The sequence below is a fragment of the Littorina saxatilis genome, linkage group LG11, assembly GCF_037325665.1.
Source record: "Littorina saxatilis isolate snail1 linkage group LG11, US_GU_Lsax_2.0, whole genome shotgun sequence".
Lineage (NCBI taxonomy): Eukaryota > Metazoa > Mollusca > Gastropoda > Littorinimorpha > Littorinidae > Littorina > Littorina saxatilis.
The window spans coordinates 25,643,610-25,663,611 of NC_090255.1; the positions used below are offsets into that span (position 1 = coordinate 25,643,610).

General features: G+C 42.5%; 1 protein-coding gene and 1 long non-coding RNA gene across 2 annotated transcripts in view; one reads left to right on the plus strand and one right to left on the minus strand.

Annotated features, from left to right (window-relative positions):
• LOC138980141 (uncharacterized) overlaps positions 1 to 20,002 on the minus strand; it is a gene marked incomplete in the record, with an annotated part of 85,891 nt that overhangs the window by 21,273 nt on the left and 44,616 nt on the right. Inside the window, 6 exon segments of the mRNA XM_070352975.1 lie at positions 352 to 434; positions 1,120 to 1,249; positions 1,879 to 1,973; positions 2,655 to 2,730; positions 9,290 to 9,380; positions 9,791 to 9,907. Coding sequence (XP_070209076.1) covers positions 352 to 434; positions 1,120 to 1,249; positions 1,879 to 1,973; positions 2,655 to 2,730; positions 9,290 to 9,380; positions 9,791 to 9,907 — 592 coding nt within the window.
• LOC138980112 (uncharacterized) lies at positions 3,772 to 5,038 on the plus strand. The gene is made up of 2 exons (XR_011460242.1): positions 3,772 to 3,936; positions 4,643 to 5,038. It is a non-coding gene; the product is annotated as an uncharacterized lncRNA (long non-coding RNA).

A 20,002-nucleotide genomic window follows, 5' to 3' on the forward strand; every position in this document is an offset into this window, starting at 1 on the left:
TGCCATCTATTCAACGTGTGCCTGAAGCCTGTCTCACATTTGTTATATCTCTGTTAGAATCTGCATGGTCTGAAACCTGTCTAAAGCCTGAGCAACACCTTTAACAGATACTATCTGCAACCTGTCTCACAACTCGCATACCTCTATCTGAAACTTGCCTTGGGTCTGGTATCTATAATTGTCTGAGACCCATCCCACAGCTGTTGTCTATTATTTGTCTGAAATCTGTCACATCCGTCTAAATCTGTCCAAAAGTTGTCCCATGTGCCTGTCCTAAACCTGTCAGATCTACTTTTACAATCAAAATCACGCGAATCATTGACTGTGAAGTGCAGTGAAGCGGAAGCTCACCTGGAAGAGTGTGTAGCCGGTGTAGAGCTCGAACATGATGCAGCCTATGCTCCACACGTCACACGGTTGTGACCAGCCCAGCTCTGCACACACACAACCATCATAGAGTGTGTTACCTTCGCTAACAAACCCTCACAAGTCACATGAATGCTTCAGTTCCACATAAAAATCAACTAGTCAGTCAGCATAGACAAAGCATATTAACTCTACCTGTCCCAAGATAAGCCAATTTGGTCCTAAGAGGATGTAAACATCAACTAGTCAGTCAGTTCAACAACAACAGACACGAACAACATGAACCATTGCAGTCAATGTGAAAATTACTTACCCTAACAGACATTGCTAAACAATTTCTTGCTAAAGGGCGTGACCAGAAACACCACAAACAGTGGTTAAAGCCATTTGGCTGACAGACACAGTTACAAACATCATTACTTTCAGTTTCACAAACAATGAAGTTTACCATCAAAAATACCACAAGCCACTGACCGACGCAAAAACTCGCAGAACTGAGGACAAAACACACACATTCATGCCTTTACTCTTGCTGCCACTCGCACACACACACAGAAAGATAGACAGACATAACCCCCCCCCCCCCCCCCCCCCCCCCCCCCCCCCCTCGCAAGCGATTGATGTAGTTGTACAGGAAATATTCAAAGACAAATGGAAACAAGTCGCGTATTACATTTTTAGTCAAGCTGTAAATCAAAACTTGTGAAAACTTGACTTAAATGTAAAAAAAATATCCAGGGAGCAGCATCTTACCTAAAATGACTTCCGGAGCTCTGTAGTGACGCGTGCTGACGATGGTGCTGTGGTGTTCGTGGTCGAAGGTGGCCGAGCCAAAGTCTATCAGACGGATGTCTGTTTTTTTTATCCGTTTCTCTTCTCGTCTCTGAAATTCACGCGTAACAACTGTTACAAAATATTTCAAAGACAAACAGAAAAAAATGTATAAATATTTTTCTTCGTTCAGGGGCTGAAACTCTCACATTCACTCATGTTTTACGCAAGAGTGGGTTTTTATGTGTATGGTTACCCCGCCATTCAGGCAGCCATACCACGCTTTCGGGGGAGGAAAACAGTTTAAACCAGACTGTCTTTACTCACTTCAAGTCAACAGTTTATTCCAGAAAACCCATTTCTTTCAACTCTCTATAAACACACTTCATATCAACAAACTCATTTTCTGTCTTGAAAGAAATACAGCACTTACACTTTCCAGAAAAACATTTTCAATATCCTATTTGCTTCTTACACCTATAACTTTGCCATAATCTCATATGTCCTAGTATCAGACCAGACATCCATGTATACCATGAGTCTGCGGTCATCTTCGAAAACGAAGGATGAACATCAGTATCAAATGATGCTAAAAACTTGCAACGCTTCGTTACAGTTTCAGGTACAAAGTATCCAGGCTAAGGTACCCTAACAGCGTAATCACACTTTGACACAAATATCAGTTATTTACAGCTATGCACAGTGGATAGAGGCTCAAAGAGCAGCAGGTTTTCCACATACCCTCTTGGAATTGTAGACGGATTCAAAGTCTGCGTCGACGAAGAGAATGTTCTCTGGCTTCAGATCTGTGTGGGTCAACTGGTTCTCATGGAGGACTGAAACACATATGATGTCAAGCATGTTACGTAGAATAACAGCATCTTCAATTTGAACACACGCCAATAGTCAACAGGCTAGCTAACTCCTGTGCAATGGAATTATTTGTTTAATTAATTTTGCAGACTGACAAAGGTTTCAGTTACAGAATTAATTGAGCAAAAAAACAGAAGAAAAACAAACTTTTAAAACATCTTACACTGTACACAAAGGAACCAGGCTGATTTTGTTATGTCCAAGTTGACGGATTTGCTCTCGGCACATGTGTGTCAGAGAGGGAGGGGGGGGGGGGGGGGGGGGGGGGGGAGGAGAGAGAGAGGAGAGAGAGAGAGAGAGAGAGAGAGAGAGAGAGAGAGAGAGAGAGAGAGAAGAGAGAGAGAGAGAGAGAGAGAGAGAGAGAGAGAGAGAGAGAGAGAGAGAGAGAGAGAGAGAGAGAGAGAGAGAGAGAGCAGAAACTGTTTAGGAATAACAAAGTTAGACCAACTATCAACAAGTGCGCACAAATTTCGCACATAAAATCAGAAACCCCTGAAGGAACTTAGAGTCAAATATTCTGTACTCTGTTGCATATCAAAATGGTAAACCGTTGTGGATTTTCCAACCTTCGACTTATACAAGATAACAAATCACATCTAAGCTGTTACTTTCTTGAAACAACAAAAGACATCAGGTTCACTCACAATTGACTGCGTAGCACAGCTGATATGATATGTGTCGAACTTGCTCGATGGGATATGCTATGTAGTTGTTGTCCTTCTGCAAAAAGCAAACAAACAAGAGTTTAGTAACTCATCACTTAAGGGCAGACACCACAGTGAAAAAAGTGATTTTTTTGTTCCCTGGTCATTTCGGTTTTCTTTCTGATTCTGGATTTTGAACCTCTTCTGGTTACTCTGATGTACTGATTTTAGATCAGAATTAATCATAAACGGTCAAAACGGCTAAATGAACAATGTATGTGTATGCAATTGTGTATTGAACAAACACAAAACAGCAAAAAAAATGCGTATGTTTGAGAGGTGAATGTGAGTCAAACACATCGTCAACGGTGGTCACGTTAGCATGACTGGAATGAGTTGTCTTTTCTTTGCTACAATCAGTTCATACCGCGGACAACGGGAATTTCCGTTTACAGATTTCGCGCCGTTAGTAACAGCAACTAGAAGACATTCCAATGAGCCGAAGACAACCGATGAAGATTCCGGGAGATTCCGTGTGAACATTTTTGTCTACTGACCAATCGAATCGCGGATATTAAACTTCGTTTATGCTCGGTCTCGTTCGGTTCGATTCGGCCTTCCCAGAATGCAATATTCTTGATTTCCGCCAGGTCTCGCCAAAGGCGATGTGAAACATCTACAGCTGCGATTTTCCTTGGATATCTTTGTGGAAACTTCAGTTTATCACACGTTTTGCCCGGATTTCAGTGCTTGACACGCAAAGGAGATAATTATCGACTAAAATCAGATCAGTTGCAGAGGCTGGCGTGACAGAAGTTTAAAAAGAAAGTGCGAGTCGATAGTGTCGTCTGCTATTGCTACGAACGAATCGGAAGATCAAGTTTGTGCATTCTTCTTCGTCCAGAATGAAAATTGGCTGGAAACTATGCTGCTTCCCTTGCAACAGCTGAGATGGAGCAAGAAATCACCACCGGTGGTGTACGTTTGAAGCACGTTGCCATGAGTGTTTTGAGCCACGACTTATTTTAGAGTTGCGGAGCGGAATGCGTACGGCAAAAAGGACAACACGGCGTTTGCCATTTATGGCAACGAGAAGGCAGACCCTATATATCTTTTCTCTTGAAAAAAGCAAATAAACTGCTTAGAAAAAGAACAATCAATACAAAAATGACTATGTTCAGCCATGGTGCAACTTGCATCTCCTGGGAAATCTGGTGCAGTGAATACTAGCCCAAGCAGAGCAGGGAAGATTCCAAGCAGCTGATAAGCAAGATGGTAGTAGGTATGTATTTTTTTCTTCTTTTGACAAACATGTAGAAGTTTATATATTTGTTTGGTTATGTGTGTGTGTGTGTGTGTGTGTGTGTGTGTGTGTGTGTGTGTGTGTGTGTGTGTGTGTGTGTGTGTGTGACTGTTTTATGCTGAAGAACAGAATCTAAGTAACAACACCCTGATGCAAAGAAACTGAATAGGATGCAAATTTAGTCAGTTATGTGCTGCTACTGTGAAGCTTGGTTGTCACAAGGTTTGTCAGTGTTGGGGCAAAACATCTGTTCTTTCCTCATTTATTTTCTCGAGCATATTATATATAGCTTGCTCCTTTGATCACAGTTTTCTTGTGGCTCAAACAAACATGCATTCACATGGCCCAGTGAGTGAACATTGCTTGTGGTCATACGTCCCATGCAGACCATATGGTTTCTGCATGCAATGTATGTGCAATAGCTGTAAACCAGATCAGCACTGCCTAATAGTACCATTCACATGATTTGTCAACATCTTTTTGTTCACTGCTTGACTATCAGCACTGACATATGCATGCGCCCAAATATCGTGTTACCATGTATCACAATATTAGAATACCTTTTTTCAAATGTGTGTGTAAGGGGGGGGGGGGGGGGGGGGGGTCATTGTTGGGAAAATGTGAATAGCAGTATATGAGTTTGTCATAGACATATATTAATTTTGAATTTATGTTGTCTCTACAGATGCAGAAGCTGGAGAGGAGCTTCCAAAGTACCCATGGCATTGCAAGGCAATTCACAGAAGTCAACCCAAATATTGTAGTATAGAAAGTAAAGGACACTGTCATATGACTCCCTGATTATTCAAAGCAAGTCCAAAAGAGGTCCAAGATAAAAGGCTTCACTGATAACAAGTTGGGAGTTATGGATGGGCATACTTTACGCAGCGTGAACATAACGGATGAGAGTTGATCATTGTGACCTTCGAACAGTTTCCTTGGTGCTTGCAGAACACTGGGTGTTGTTATTTTAAATTTTGTTGAATTTAGTTTCTGTTTTTCTTGTGGAACTAAGCAAGACTTGTTGTTTTGTTAGTGTTGTTTTGTTACATGTTTCATAAACGTTTGTGTACAAAAAATACATTTTCTTCGCGTTTTGTGTATTTTCTCAAAACTACTTTTTTGTCACTTCAAAAGCCTAAGGCTTTTTTTCTTATGAACTTGCGTTGTTGAAACTTTGCATACATCTTGAGTGTGTTATTTTGCAGAAACTGATAGAGTGATTTCTTGAAAAAAATATTTATTGAGAAGTTATACCGTTTTGGGGGGCGTTTTTTCATGAAACTCAACATCACTCACTTTCATCACTGATATTTTTTAAATGACTTGAGATATCAAAAAACGACTCTATCAGTTTCTCGGCATTGTGCTAAAGTATAAATAACAAGCATCAAAACAAAATTTCATGCAGTTTTAAAAAAGCCTTAGGGTTTTAAAAAGGGGCAGTTTGGCGGCCATCTTGGATTGCTACCATGGCAACCGATGGTCCAAATTTTTATTTTTTTTCATTTTCTCAGGAGATGGAATGAGTACTTAAATTCTGAAACATTTGTTGACCCAAGAGTTAAGAAACAAAAAAAATCACTTTTAACACCAGTGCCTCCCCTTAAAGCCTCAATTATCACTTGTTATCACAAGATGTCAATGCATGACCACTTACAAGCAGCCACAAATAATCTGCAATAGAACAACCATTCCAAATACAGGGGTGGGACTCTCTTGTAATGAAAAACGAGGAAATCTCTTTTTCTGGGGGGTTTCGAGGGCATGCTCCCCCGAAAATTATTTAAATGGTACATTAAAATCTGTACAATCTGAGACTAAAATTCAACTTGTTTGGATAAGGTAAAAAAAAAAGACATTCTTCTCACACACACACACCCCCCCCCCCCCCCCCCCCCCACTCCCCCATACAAAAAAAATCACACAACAATGGTAACATTGTAATGGTGCATACTTACGTAATGAACCATGTATCCATAATCCAATACTGGCAATAGAATGATTCAATGTATTGAAGCACAACATGACTATTAGTTATCAGGAGTTTTCAGTCAGCACAATTTAACTCTCAAGCCTCCAGTGTTCTGTTCCATCTTAGCACAATTTAACTCTCAAGCCTCCAGTGTTCTGTTCCATCTTCACTTCTCTCCCTATCATTCAGTCAACAAGTTATTGATACTGTGATGAAATGGGACGCGGAAAAATAGATTACTCCAGCGGAATTCGTAAATTGTGTCCGCGGAAATCCGCGGATTCGTGGAAAAGTCCCACCCCTGCAAATACCTTGGACAGACTAACCAGATCAAGCATACTCCACCCCCTTGTCAACGTTACCACTACCATTATAGGAGGTATGAAGGGAAGGGGATTGTTTTGTTTGTTTGTTTGTTTGTTTGCTTAACGCCCAGCCAACCACGAAGGGCCATATCAGGGCGGTGCTGCTTTGACATATAACGTGCGCCACACAGGCTTCATGTCTCACCCAGTCACATTATTCTGACACCGGACCAACCAGTCCTAGCACTAACCCCATAATACCAGACGCCAGGTTGTGTGTGGTTATACATGTACTTGTAGGTGGAAATGTATAATCCACCTGTCTTCGCAGGCACAGTTTAGTGCATCTTTACTCATCAAAGACGTAACCTCGTTTTAGTTCTGCAAGTTTATTTGCAAGGTGTTAGGATCATACCCTACAGAGAGGGAAAAAAACAGTGAGCTTAAGCTTCAACAAAGGAATGTCAACAACAACAACAACAACCAAACATTTATCTGTGCATGTTAAGCTCAACCCGCAGGGCACAGAAGCTTTGACGCCACCACAGCAACCTAGGTTGAAAATCTGTACAGCATTTCAAAGAGGATGATCTTTCTGCGATTCCTCTCTTTCACCCTAGCGTTGTGTGTTTTGGCCGCCAGCACAGAAAAAGACCCCTACGGTTTTGAGACGAGCATTTGGCTTTGCCTTAGGCGCCAGGGTCGGTGTAACTTACACCTCTGACTTGTAGGTGAGGACAGTTGTCTAGAACAGCGCGGTGCAGTTTCCTTGAATGAGGGTGCAGTGTTCGGTATAGAACTGAGGCGCGTCCGCCGCGACGGTGCCTGAGCTAAACATTGGCGGGTACTGCTCACAGCCCGGCACACGGCACTGTAAACATTCCCCCTCCCTTCACCTCTCTCGCCACCATTGGTCTCATAACTACCTACGTCTAGAGCAGCAGGGAGAGGGGAGAGGAGAAAACCAGGCAGATTGCACTGGTATTTCAACAAGAGAGGGGAGAAATACAGGAGGTATTTCAGCGGCCTCTCCCCACCCCATCCCTCTCAAATCATGCACAACGCTATACTGCACAGCTGTGCTGGCTATTAATAGCTGATGATGTTGATAATGGAAGCCTGAGCCTGCACCCTGGGCATGTTGAATAGGAAAGGGTTAGATAGGTAGCGTTCTGATGGTACAGCCCTTATGTAGGCGTGTAAAACTCTCCATGCAGGTCACATTGAAACACAGGACTCAAAACTCAGAGTACACTTTCTATTCTTTCCTCTCTTGCATCAGTGTACAGTACAAAACAAGTCTAAGACACCTCCCCCCCCCCCCATACTTCCATTTTAGGACTCCCTTCTCTTTTCTGACCTCATTTTCTCACATTTCCGGCAGTCTGAGAAGCTATGACAAAACAGTGTTAACTGGACACTGGAAGGCTGAACCAAAGCGTGTTTGCCATTTCTTGCAAATCACTTTTTCCCCATGTTTGTTTTTGTACAAACTGCTGTGATTAGGTTAACAGGTGTGATATCCATGACAAGAACACACTATGCAGTATGTGTGCCTGAATCTATCAAGGACCTTCTGGATCCTGTTCAAACTTTTTGCAAATCCAATTAATAACAACAACAGCAAAAACAAACACACATGTGCTCTCTCTCTCTCTCTTTAAATAAATAAACAAAGCCGTTTCAGAACTCAATCATCCACAACAACACTCCTCACATTAGTTACATTCTGTAACAGTAACACAGTAAACACGTAACACTAACAGTGAGAACATGACAAGCTCCACACTGCAAGCGTACCCAGCCACACACCCCAAGGGGAAAGGTGTGAGAGAGAAAGACACAGGCCCTCATGCAATATCTGACCTTTCCTGCACACAGGCGATACTTTCCTACAACCCACTGACATGATTAGGAGGGGGCCAGGAAAACCATGCTCTTTGACCTTTTTGCATGATCACTGCAGAATGGAGGAGGGCATACCCGCGGATCCCTTACCACAATACGCCCATTGCTTGCACTGGACCATGTGGGAATACTCCCTACCGTTTGTTGACGACCGCTTTTCCTTACAAGGTTTCTTAGAGCAGAGTATAACTCGGTGCTAGGTAGTGAAACGGCAGCATTGTGTCGTATCCAAGGTTATGCACATTTTCATTACTTTTCCATAGCTCTTTTATGTTAGATGGCCTCATATTTTCATGTCATTTTGTTTTGGATGCTTTGCATTCACTTTTCCTCAATAGAACACGCCCTGGTTATAATTATGCTCTTTTGTTTTCGTTGCTTTTCCATAGCTCTTTTATGTTCGATGCTCTCATATTTTCATGTCATTTTGGTTCAGACGCTTTGCATTCACCATTCCTCAACAGAACACGTTCTGGTTTCAACAAAGATGGGATCAGAATCAAGAATGAAAAGATCATCCAACACCTTTGATAAGTGCATCTACACTATCCCTATCCCATCGCATCCTGCCGGCACATGCTTAGTTGTGCCCAAGCAAATACCACATCTTTTAGGCCTTCGTCTCAGAGCAGAGAGTGTTTCAGTTTAACCTTACTATTAGTATTACATGGGTGCATGTGGCAGGTATCAAAACTCCTCGCTGCTACCGTCACGATCTGAATATTTCACAGGGAGTGTGTGGGTGTGTGAGAGAGAATGTGAGTGTGTATGTGTATAAGCGTACATCAACGTCATGGTGGAATTTTGGCGTAACTGGTTTAAAACAGCTTTTCGGGAGAAGGACAAAACTGATTACATTATCATAATGAAATAGTGTTGATATTCGTTCCTGGTATGGACAGAAAGATAAAAGGATGTTAAATCATGCATTGTCAATCGTATTTAAGAGAATACTTTTCACGAATATTGATTTACTTATTCTAGAGCTCAAAAGCATCTAAATCGCCAAGAATTTAGTTACGCCAAAATTCCATGATGACATCGACATGCATACGAGTGTGAGATAGTGTGGGTGTATAAGTGTATGGGTGTGCGTGCATACGGGTGTGAGTGTGTCTGTGTATGCATGTGTGTTTTCTCTTACCAGAAAGTCGAAGACGCTGAGTCCCAGCATGTCGAAGGAGATGCAGACGTGGCCATGGTAGTCGAACCAGTCCAGCATCTGAACACACATGCTGCAACAACCACAACACATATACTGTGTAATACAATTCAAACAAGGGTTAGTGTTGTGCGCGCACGCGCAAGAGAGAGAGTGAGAGAGAGAGAGAGAGAGAGAGAGAGAGAGAGAGAGAGAGAGAGGGATGGACAGAGAGAGCACACCATTGCAGTCAAACCAGTTCAGCATCTTTTAATTCAAATCCTTTGAAAATTCTAATAACACATTCCAAACACCAGCATAGGCGACACACATGAACAGTAAACTAGCTATTAAGAGAAAAACGGTAAAATAAATGGAAACTTTTCCCTTATTTTTCTTGTTTTCAAATCAAGGTTCAAAACTGTGGGTCAACACACCATCCCCTGAAGAAGAAAAAAAACTGAGATAAACTATCATAAAGAGAGACAGCCAAGTTCAACTTACTATTTCCCAACAGGGTCTTTCTCTCGTAACTTTTCGAGGACGTTGATTTCGAGCTTGGCAGCTTCGCGGTATTTTTCCACATTCTTGATGATCTTGAGCGCCACCCTTTCCCCATTTCTGCAACAGGAGAAGAAATACATTAATATTCCATAAATATATCCAAGAGTATGCATTTCAGTGATTAATCTGTCACATGCTGAACTCATGATCTATTCTGCAATTATGCATGAAAGCTATGAACTTGTTTCATACCGAACCCTCAAGGTTCAAAATTCAAACAAAACAACAAAAGACAAAAAAACAAAAAAACTACAGCATGTTCTTAAGAAGTTAAACGATTCTCACATAAACACATGAGAAAAAACACACCCACACACACACACACACACACACACACACTTGTGTGCATGCAAACACCCACGCTAACACACAAACACACTTTTTCCCTCCCAACAAAAATATCTCCTTATAAATATGAGGCCTTAGAGACACCAGCAAGGTTATCGTAAAAAGTAGACCTGCATGCACCCAAGAAAACAATATCGCACAAAATTGCTTGCAGAAACTGTCAGTGCATTCCACTCATACATCCCTGTGCAGGAAATTACCAGCTTGTAGCGAACAGCACACAAGCAAGAAAGAAAAGATATGCTTGCAATAAACAAAAACAAAACAAAATCAACCCACACTAGGAACAGAGGATTTCTGCAGCAAAACACACACACACACACTGTGACACACACACACACAGACTGCACAAAATTCTCATCCAACTTTAAAATGCAAATCTCCACCAAGACCACAAAAGCACAAACTATAAACCACAGACAAAAACATTAATAATGTAGAGATAAGCCACCAAACCCCTGGAGGGCAAACCAAAACAAAAATAGTGGGAGGATAGCATCCTTATGATGCTGGCAGAATTCAGCCTGGCAGGTAGTGCACACCTGAGACAGATATGTCCACAGGTGGTGTTGATTTATCAACCACTACCTTGACCAAACAACATCTATAACTGGCCTAACAGCCCCCCCTCCTCTACTGTAAAGCTGTTCCTCCATTGACCAGTGCACCTCAATGTAGTGTTCAAGTTCAACTTTCTTTCTTTATTTGGTGTTTAACGTCGTTTTCAACCACGAAGGTTATATCGCGTTCAAGTTGAACGGCCAAGGCAATGCTAACCAAGTATTTGGACAGTAAGCAGTATTCCCTGCTAATCTAAATCATTCACTTATCATCATGCATGGTCTAACACACAAATTAGCTGTCAGATGGTGTGGATGTAAACTAAAGGGTTGGCTTATTTCTACAAAAGTGCAGAACAAGGCAATCATCAGTATTTTCACAAATCCTAGTAAGAAGCCAACAGAGTAGTTTAAATTAATCAAATGCTTTCCGGCATCTGTGCACATGACCAAAGAACTTGAGAGTACTTCTACAAACTGTAGTTTGAACAACAAAAAGACTTTGAAATCATGCCATACAAAAACCAACACAGGTGAAAATGAATGATAATGTGAGGCATCGTTAGTCAGCTGACATTTTCAGACACCAAGTGTGACCCTCCACCAACATGTCACCTCGCGCGGTTCTGCGCAAGGCTTAAATATAAGTCCGGAGAGTGTCTGATAACAGTGTGAGGGTCACCTTAGTCACAGGCTTATAACTCAAACAGTTTTCGCTCTTTTCTAAAACGGTTTTCACCACTAGATAGAGCATAAAAAACTCTTTAGGGAAATGTAAAAATATGAAAATCATGCAAAGGTGACATGCGACTCATTCCGTGGTGGAGGGTCACAATTAGCCATTTGTCTGGCAAAGCCTCTTACAATGCTCATCAGTGATGAACTACAATACATTTAAATCAAATCTGAACAAAACTCAACAACTGCAGTAACAGCAGAACATTTCCAGTACAAGCAAAATGCTTGTTTCACATGCATCAATCTAACCATTCCCCTTTCCACACTAACAAACGGTACATGTCCAAGATTTCAGGCCCATCTGACCAGAAGACACCTCCCACAAAAAGGACCATCTCTGTCATCCCTTTGTCCATTTACTCCAGTAAAATAAACCTTGATCAGGATGCCTTTGCTTGGTCCAGGGTATCCACAGGCACACCTGTACAGGGTAACCTCGCTTATATAGCCACCCCAAAACCGACAAAACCAGGCCTTAACACTTTCTACCCCACCTATGTTGACCAAGCTTTTTATTTAGCCGAGACCAGCTGTGCTGCAGCAGGTCACTCAGAATTGTAGAAACTGTGTATCAACACGCTAAAATGCAGGCATTAGATTGAAGTTACAGAAAGCGACTGAAGCTAACGGGTCAGAGTGGATATATCCGTACCTGGTCAGATAGAGCCATATGAGTGGGTACGGATATATCCGAACCTGAGAGACAATGAGTTAAAAGGGAGGGAGTCTTTCTTTCTTTCTTTATTTGGTGTTTAATGTCGTTTTCAACCACGAAGGTTATATCGCGACGGGGGAAGGGGGGGGGAGATGGGATAGAGCCACGGAATAGAGCCACTTGTTAATTGTTTCTTGTTCACAAAAGCACAAATCAAACAAGAAGGGCAAAGCCCATACGACTCACATGCTTGACCTTGACCTTTACATGACCTTGACCTTCAGGGTCAAGGTCAAATAACTAAATCTAGCAATGACATCATACACTAAGAACTGCTTTACACATTTTCCCTACCAAAATACATGTGACCTTGACCCAAGGTCAAGGTCATCCAAGGTCATGCAACACAAAGCTGTTAATTCAAGACATAGGAAGTACAATGGTGCTTATTGGCTCTTTCTACCATGAGATATGGTCACTTTTAGTGGTTCACTACCTTATTTTGGTCACATTTCATAAGGGTCAAAGTGACCTTGACCTTGATCATATGTGACCAAATGTGTCTCATGATGAAAGCATAACATGTGCCCCACATAATTTTTAAAGTTTGAAACAGTTATCTTCCATAGTTCAGGGTCAAGGTCACTTCAAAATATGTATACAATCCAACTTTGAAGAGCTCCTGTGACCTTGACCTTGAAGCAAGGTAAACCAAACTGGTATCAAAAGATGGGGCTTACTTTGCCCTATATATCATATATAGGTGAGGTATTGAATCTCAAAAACTTCAGAGAAAATGGGAAAAATGTGAAAAATAGCTGTTTTTTAGGCAACATTTATGGCCCCTGCGACCTTGACCTTGAAGCAAGGTCAAGATGCTATGTATGTTTTTTGGGGCCTTGTCATCATACACCATCTTGCCAAATTTGGTACTGATAGACTGAATAGTGTCCAAGAAATATCCAACGTTAAAGTTTTCCGGACGGACGGACGGACGACTCGGGTGAGTACATACTCACTTTTGCTTCGCATGTGAGTCAAAAATTGCTCCAGGGGCTTGCAACGTAGTACAATATATTACCTTACTGGGAGAATGCAAGTTTCCAGTACAAAGGACTTAACATTTCTTACATACTGCTTGACTAAAATCTTTACAAACATTGACTATATTCTATACAAGAAACACTTAACAAGGGTAAAAGGAGAAACAGAATTGCTCCCCGGTAAATTCTTCCCCCTAACCCGCGGGGGGTGAGGGAGTCTTACATAGATACAAAACTCATGCACAGAAACTCTTAAAAAATAGGTCTTAAACAAACTAAAGGGCGAGGTCTTAAATCTAAGGCTGTGTCTTAAGGGTGAGGTTTCACTGCACCATACAAATGACTAAATACAGTGGACCCCCCCCCTTTTAAGACCCCCCAGTTTAAGACTCCCTCTTTTTTACAACCCTGTTTTCACAGATTTTTTGTTCATAACCTGTGTAAATTTACCCCCATTTTAAGACTCCCTCCTTTTTAGGACCTAATTTTCTTACATTTTTGAAGGTCGTAAAAGGGGGGTTCCACTGTAATAGGCTGCCCCGACCAGAGACATCCTGCTTGCTGCCCCCCACCAGATAATTTTTCCCCCTCTTTATTCTAGGGCCATTCTTCACTGTGCTGGCTGCAAAATCCCTCACGGGGAGGTGTTTTCTGACTGGCCAGACACAGGTTGTCCCCAAGGTGTGTCCATGTAAGCATAGGCTATTTGGTCTATGATGTAAGCCAGGTAAGAAGGAAGCAAGATCGAGGGGAAGAAGTCCAGTGCAGGTGCCATACACTGTGTGACAGCCACTGATTGAACGCAGGGTGCCCTGATGGTATAGATACTGGGGAGGGGAAGGGGGGGGGGGGGGGGGGGAAGACAGACACAAGCTGATGGAGAGCAGAGAGAATGATGAGAGAGAGAGAGGGAGAGTGAGGGAGAGAGGGAGAGTGAGGGAGAGAGGGAGAGGGGGGGGGGAGAGAGAGTGAGAGACGGTGAGGGAGAGAAAGAGAGAGGGAGCGAGGGAGAGAGAGAGAAAGAGAGGGAGAAAGGAGAGAGGGAATTGAGAGGGAGATAGGGAATTGAGAGGGAGAGAGAGAGAGACAGGGAAAGAGAGGAAGGGAGAGAGAGAAAGAAGAGAGAGGTGGAAGAAGAGGGAGGTGACAGAGAGGAGAGAGAGAGAGACTTATTAGTATTTGTTGTTTTTCACTTCCATTCCGCCCCTCCTCATCTGCAAATCTCTTCTTCCTAATTCTCCATATCATAGCGGCTAATGTCAAAATGTGAATATTTGGCAAAACTCTTTCTTATTCATTATCCTAATCCTCCTGCCAATTCATCTTTATCCTCCTGCCAATTCACAGGACGCTATCTCCCCTAGAGATTTGCCAAATATCATTTTGTCAAACCTGCAGCTACAGTCACTGTAGCCAGATACTGAGAATGTCAATCCCACATATTCTCTCTTGTGAGTCTGAAAATTTGAAGCAATATTATCCCCATCAAAGCATTTTTTTCTCACTTTTTAACTGACACACTTTAGATTTGAACTAATACAACACCAATTCTTCAGACTATGGAATAAACGGCACCTCAGAATCATCCCTTGTCCACACTCGATTCGTCAATTCCCTTTTTTAGCACTTACTGTGAGTCTTCCAGTGGAAAACAAACATTATTTCGCCTCAAACTTGAAACAAATGGAAACTCTTCTACCTGCGGATAATATCCCAAGCTGACTAGCAGTTTGTGTAGCTCTCCAAAGTCAGTTTCCATAAAATTACATGTAGAAACGGCATAACAAACTTAGGAGGAAAAGAACTTGATTGACAGACATTGATACCTTCAGAGATATAAGAGAATCTGTACACACGGGCACACATCAGATTTACAATCCCCCCTTTTTTTCCTTTCTTTATTTTTGGCTGAAAACCAGACTGGTTTGACCTACCTTAGCCCCCGGCACTGTGTTGAATTTCTATCCAAACCTAATTACTACCCAAGTCTGTTGGCCTTCTTGTGTGATGAAGTTACCTTCGGCCCCCATTTTTCTTAGGGTTTGAGGGTTATCTTATAGAGGTTGTCTTGCTCAAATAAGTTAAGTGATCATCTCTCTCTGTCTATGTCTCTCTGACTCTCTCTCTGTTTTTGTTTTTTTTTTGCATTTTAAAAATCACTGTTTATACAATTAAATTACCCATTCATCCATCCATCGTTGTGCGTGTGCATGTTTGCTCCAAAGAGCTAAAAGCTTAAAGGTACTGAACTTGTCAAATCCAGGTGCACGGAGCCCCTGGGGCTTTTAGTCATACCTCAGGCAGCTATCCGTTAGAAGAACTACCAAGTTTCATTGACTTGCACCCAAAGAGTCAAGAACTGCGATTTTTTTACGAATTAATTTCGTACTCCGGCCTATTTTTGGATCTAAATTTAGATCAGGTAGATCACCACATCATGCACAAAAAGACACGTCACTAGTAAACTATGTCAAACGTCATCATGAGTTTGTGTAAAACAAAATGGAGGCCAGAATGACTCAGTTGAATCGAACTCCGACCAAACACCAACGTAATAACTATAGGTTAATTTATGCACTCGTGTGAACAAGAAACTGTCGAGCTTCACAGATGTCGTCGTTGGGTAGTTTTGGGTTTGTTTTACTACCATAGGAGGATTTTTTTAACTGTAAATGCACTCAGCTGCAACAAAAACGCAAAACAAAGGCTGTGAGCTGCACTGTGCCTTTAAGCCCCCAAGAAGGTCAAGCAAAATAAAAACAAAGTGGACCAAAAAGTTTTCAACTTGAGCAGAGAACAAGAACTTTCTACCAGGTGCTAAAAGCCCCAAGGTGGGTTTCCCGAGATGGAAAGGGAAAAGGAGTGAAACATCAGAGAGAGAGAGGGAGAGAGAATCGTCAATGGTGGCCATGACAACAGGGCCAGAAATAGACACCCTCGGCACGTGAACTTCGTTCGGCAGTGAACTTCGTCTATACGCTTCAAGCTACCTTTTCTGACACCAACTCCACCGACCCCCTTCACGAGATCTCTCTCTCTCTCTCTCGGCTTCTCGCTTCTTGAAACACTGGGCAAGCACTATAACAAGACCCATCGCCAAAGAGATTATTTCTACCCCCCTCTGTTCTTGCCACCACCTCCACGTACAAGTAGAAACCTTAGCTTTTTGCCTGAGAGAGCAAAATCGCAGACATCTACGACCACGAAAATCTATTCCTAAAACGTGTCCAAACCTTCATCACAAACATCCACTACCACAAAAATCTATTCCTAAAACGTTTCCAAACCTTCATCGCAAACATTAACTTCCACGCGAATCTATTCCTAAAACTGTCCTTAGCCTGCATCGCAGACATCCACCACCAAACACGTAAATCTAACATGTGTGGGATCGGGAGACCCGTGAGGAGGGAGGGCGTGCGGAGGGAGGGAGGGAGGGGGGTGGGATTCAGGAGGGTAATAGTAGCCTAGTAGGCTACGAGGACGTGCCTGGGGTACGCCGATAACATTAGCCTGCAGTCTCAGAACAGTGGAAGATATCGGAGAAGGAGAGAAAAGGAACTCGCATTTGAAAGAAATAATGTCGACCTCTCTGTGTTAGATAAGGAAAAACAAAAAGTGGTGCGGTACGGCGTCAGACAACGAAAGAACCTGCATTTTGCGGTGACGAGGAGGATTTTGGGCTTGAGTTTATAGCTTTATAGCATTGTGTGTGCTCTGTGATTTCTCGCACACAATTACTTTCATACTTTGAACAACACAAGACAATCAGCGGCAGCTGAGAGGGAGGGGAGAGGGAGGGGGTGGGGGTGGGGGGGGGGGATGAAGCAACGGGCAATGAAAGGCTCATTTATAATTTGTCAAAATAATTATAAGTACCCCAAAAGTAACTTACTTCAATTCCGTGTATAAAACATGATAAAAAAAATTCCCTCGGGGTTACTCGACATCAAACCCCTTCCGCCGAAGTGCCTTCCGCCATGACCAATCAAGGACCACGGCGTTCTTTTGGTTACACTGTGAAGGCCCACATATTTTGCCCAATCCATTAAACACAATTAAACAACATACCCTGCTGTTTTATGCTTCAAGATGGATGATTTTGTGGCACCAAAGGTACGCTTTAAAGACCCTTATTTCTGTTCACGTCTTCCAAAACTAATTCACCGAGTACAGCATTGCCTAATACACCCTGTGTCTGACGCGTCTGAGAACTCCTCCGCGCGGAGGGGTTTTGCAGCCAGCGCAGTGAAGATAAAGAGGGAAAATTTTCTCGGCTCGCGCGGCAGTAAGCCGAATGTCTCTAGACTGAATATGTTTGGTTTCAAGACACCAAAGTGGCCTGATATGAAAGACCCCCCCCACACACACACCATAATGGCAATCTAGGCTAGAGAAACACTCAACTCTGAATCCAGACGAAACCGGTATGCCAGTCCGTTTTATGTTCTCCCAGACACTACCATTGTCTTTCGCTTGAGGCTTCCATCAATTGCACCTTCCATCTTCCCTACCTTTATCTATTCTACTTGTGTTCAAACAAAGCGGGATCTGCTCTTGTTTTGTGTATGACATATAGGTGTGTTCGTGAACACTCAGAAACAACATAAGTAGCATCAAAGACTCTCCACATTCTGGGTCGACACTAACACAAAATAATTAGGTCAGTTCCGTTCGAAATAAGATACCAGCATGTTAACACTTTGGGTTGCAGACTCAAGGCCTTTAGTTCAGAATCGCTTGGGGGAGGGAAAATAAAAGGTGGGTCCCCACTCTCAAACAATTCGGTTAGAGCCAGTAAGAAGATGCAAACGGAAGCCACTTAAAAACAACATCTGATTAAAAAAAAAATGAGGTGGATGACTTAGTCAAATAGTAGTGCTTTTTTTTAGAATCGGTTGATCACACTCAGTTATGAAAGATCAGTGAGATAATTAGCTGGTGCTATATATAATGTAGTTTAGACATAGACATCATTCCGGCGTAATTACGGAGTTCACCCCCTGCCATTACTTTCGACCACTTTAGCTACAGCTTGCAAGCGATGTTAAAACGGTCCACCACTAACACAATCGTCGACTGTATTACTGACGCCTACACCGCCGCCGCCACCCCCCCCCCCCCCCCCCCCCCGAAAATCACCAGATGCCAAAAGGTTTACTTGATGAGGTGCGACGAAAGCAATGCCAACCCTGTACTCTGTACACAACAAGCAAACTCTTTCTCACTCACTCCGTTAACGAAAATAGAAACACACCAAGATAGAAACAGGAGAGAGTAAAACAAAAAAGAAATGGGTTACGCAATTGCGTCATTCATGGGTGGAAAAAGTTCTTCCAAGACTTTCCTGTGATTCAACAAAACTGAAACTAAATGTATTCTGTTGGCAGTGCTTTTCCAAAGGCTCACCCCTGCCAAACCAAAAGCCTACACGTGTAAAAAGCTACTCTGTATTATAAAAAGTTGTTAACGGTACAGAATACGCTTGTAATGCAAGTGGTCACAATACCTTTTACCATCCGAGTTGTTTTAAAACTACCAAAGCCTGGACAAATCTGAGACAATGAACGGAAAACACCAGTGAACCTTTGAACTAGCCTCGTTGATTTGGGGAGTTATCCTCCCAAGCCAGGAAAACCAGTAAAGAAACCAGAAATAGAAATGGCTGTCGTCCCTGTGAACCAGTGAGATTTGCTATTACATGTACTCATCATTCACTCAAAAGAAAAAGTGAAAATGCTGAAATGGTTGCGGGGGTTCGGACGGTGGGGGATGATGGAGGGATGCGTCGTTTGGTAGTAATGGTAGACATACTCAGCGTCTACATACGCGAACAATGGAATGGAAACGCACGCTTCCCACAGATGTTACAAGCTGCGCTCTATTAATACACTTACTACTAATTGTCAAAAAGAAAATAATAATCATAATTATGTCCCTCACGAGAATAGACGCGAGGATTCTGAAATTCGGATTATACACACAAGGTGTCATACTAGTCAAAAACTGTTAGCAGAGTAATTATGTCAAAGCCTACATCGACCTGTAATCGTTTCCGGTTGATCTCGGGCTTTCGGTCAGACGTCTGCCATCGGTCACTTGACGAATGGCAAAACTGCACGGCCGATCATTTTGGCGGAAAATCGGTCCAATGAGCTGCTGACTTTCTAGTTAGCTGGAGAAGACTGGTGTATGCTGACTAACTGAATCTGAAAACGACAGACCCCATAATGGGCGAAAAAGCCTGGATGTATGACATGTATGGATATTTACATGACAGTTTGCACGGGAAAGATGGCATTTTTACAGACTGCAAGGTCAGCTGTCGGTCAGCATCCAGCGTAAGCCAGACGCAGCAATTCCGCACCGATAACCACACTGCTGCTTTACAACATTTTTTTAAACTTCTCGCTGCCTAATTGCCGTGTGTTTTTCCCCCTCCTAGAGTGACTGCTTGTTGGAGCATCTCACGCTTACTTCCAATTACTGGCCGTACAACCTGCACCCGCCTCCAGACATTTTCAAGGACGTTTTTAACCAGTCTAGCCAAGATGCAAGTTTTAAGCGCTCTCTCTGTCTGTCTGTCTGTCTGTCCCTCTTTTACATACATGTTCATCATGCACTGAGTCTTGCACGCTTCCGACCTACGCAGAACTGATTACAGTGGAACCCCCCTTTTAAGACCCCCCAGTTTAAGACTCCCTCTTTTTTACGACCCTGTTTTCACAGATTTTTTGTTCATAACCTGTGTAAATTTACCCCCATTTTAAGACGCCCTCCTTTCAAAGACCTGATTTTCTTACATTTT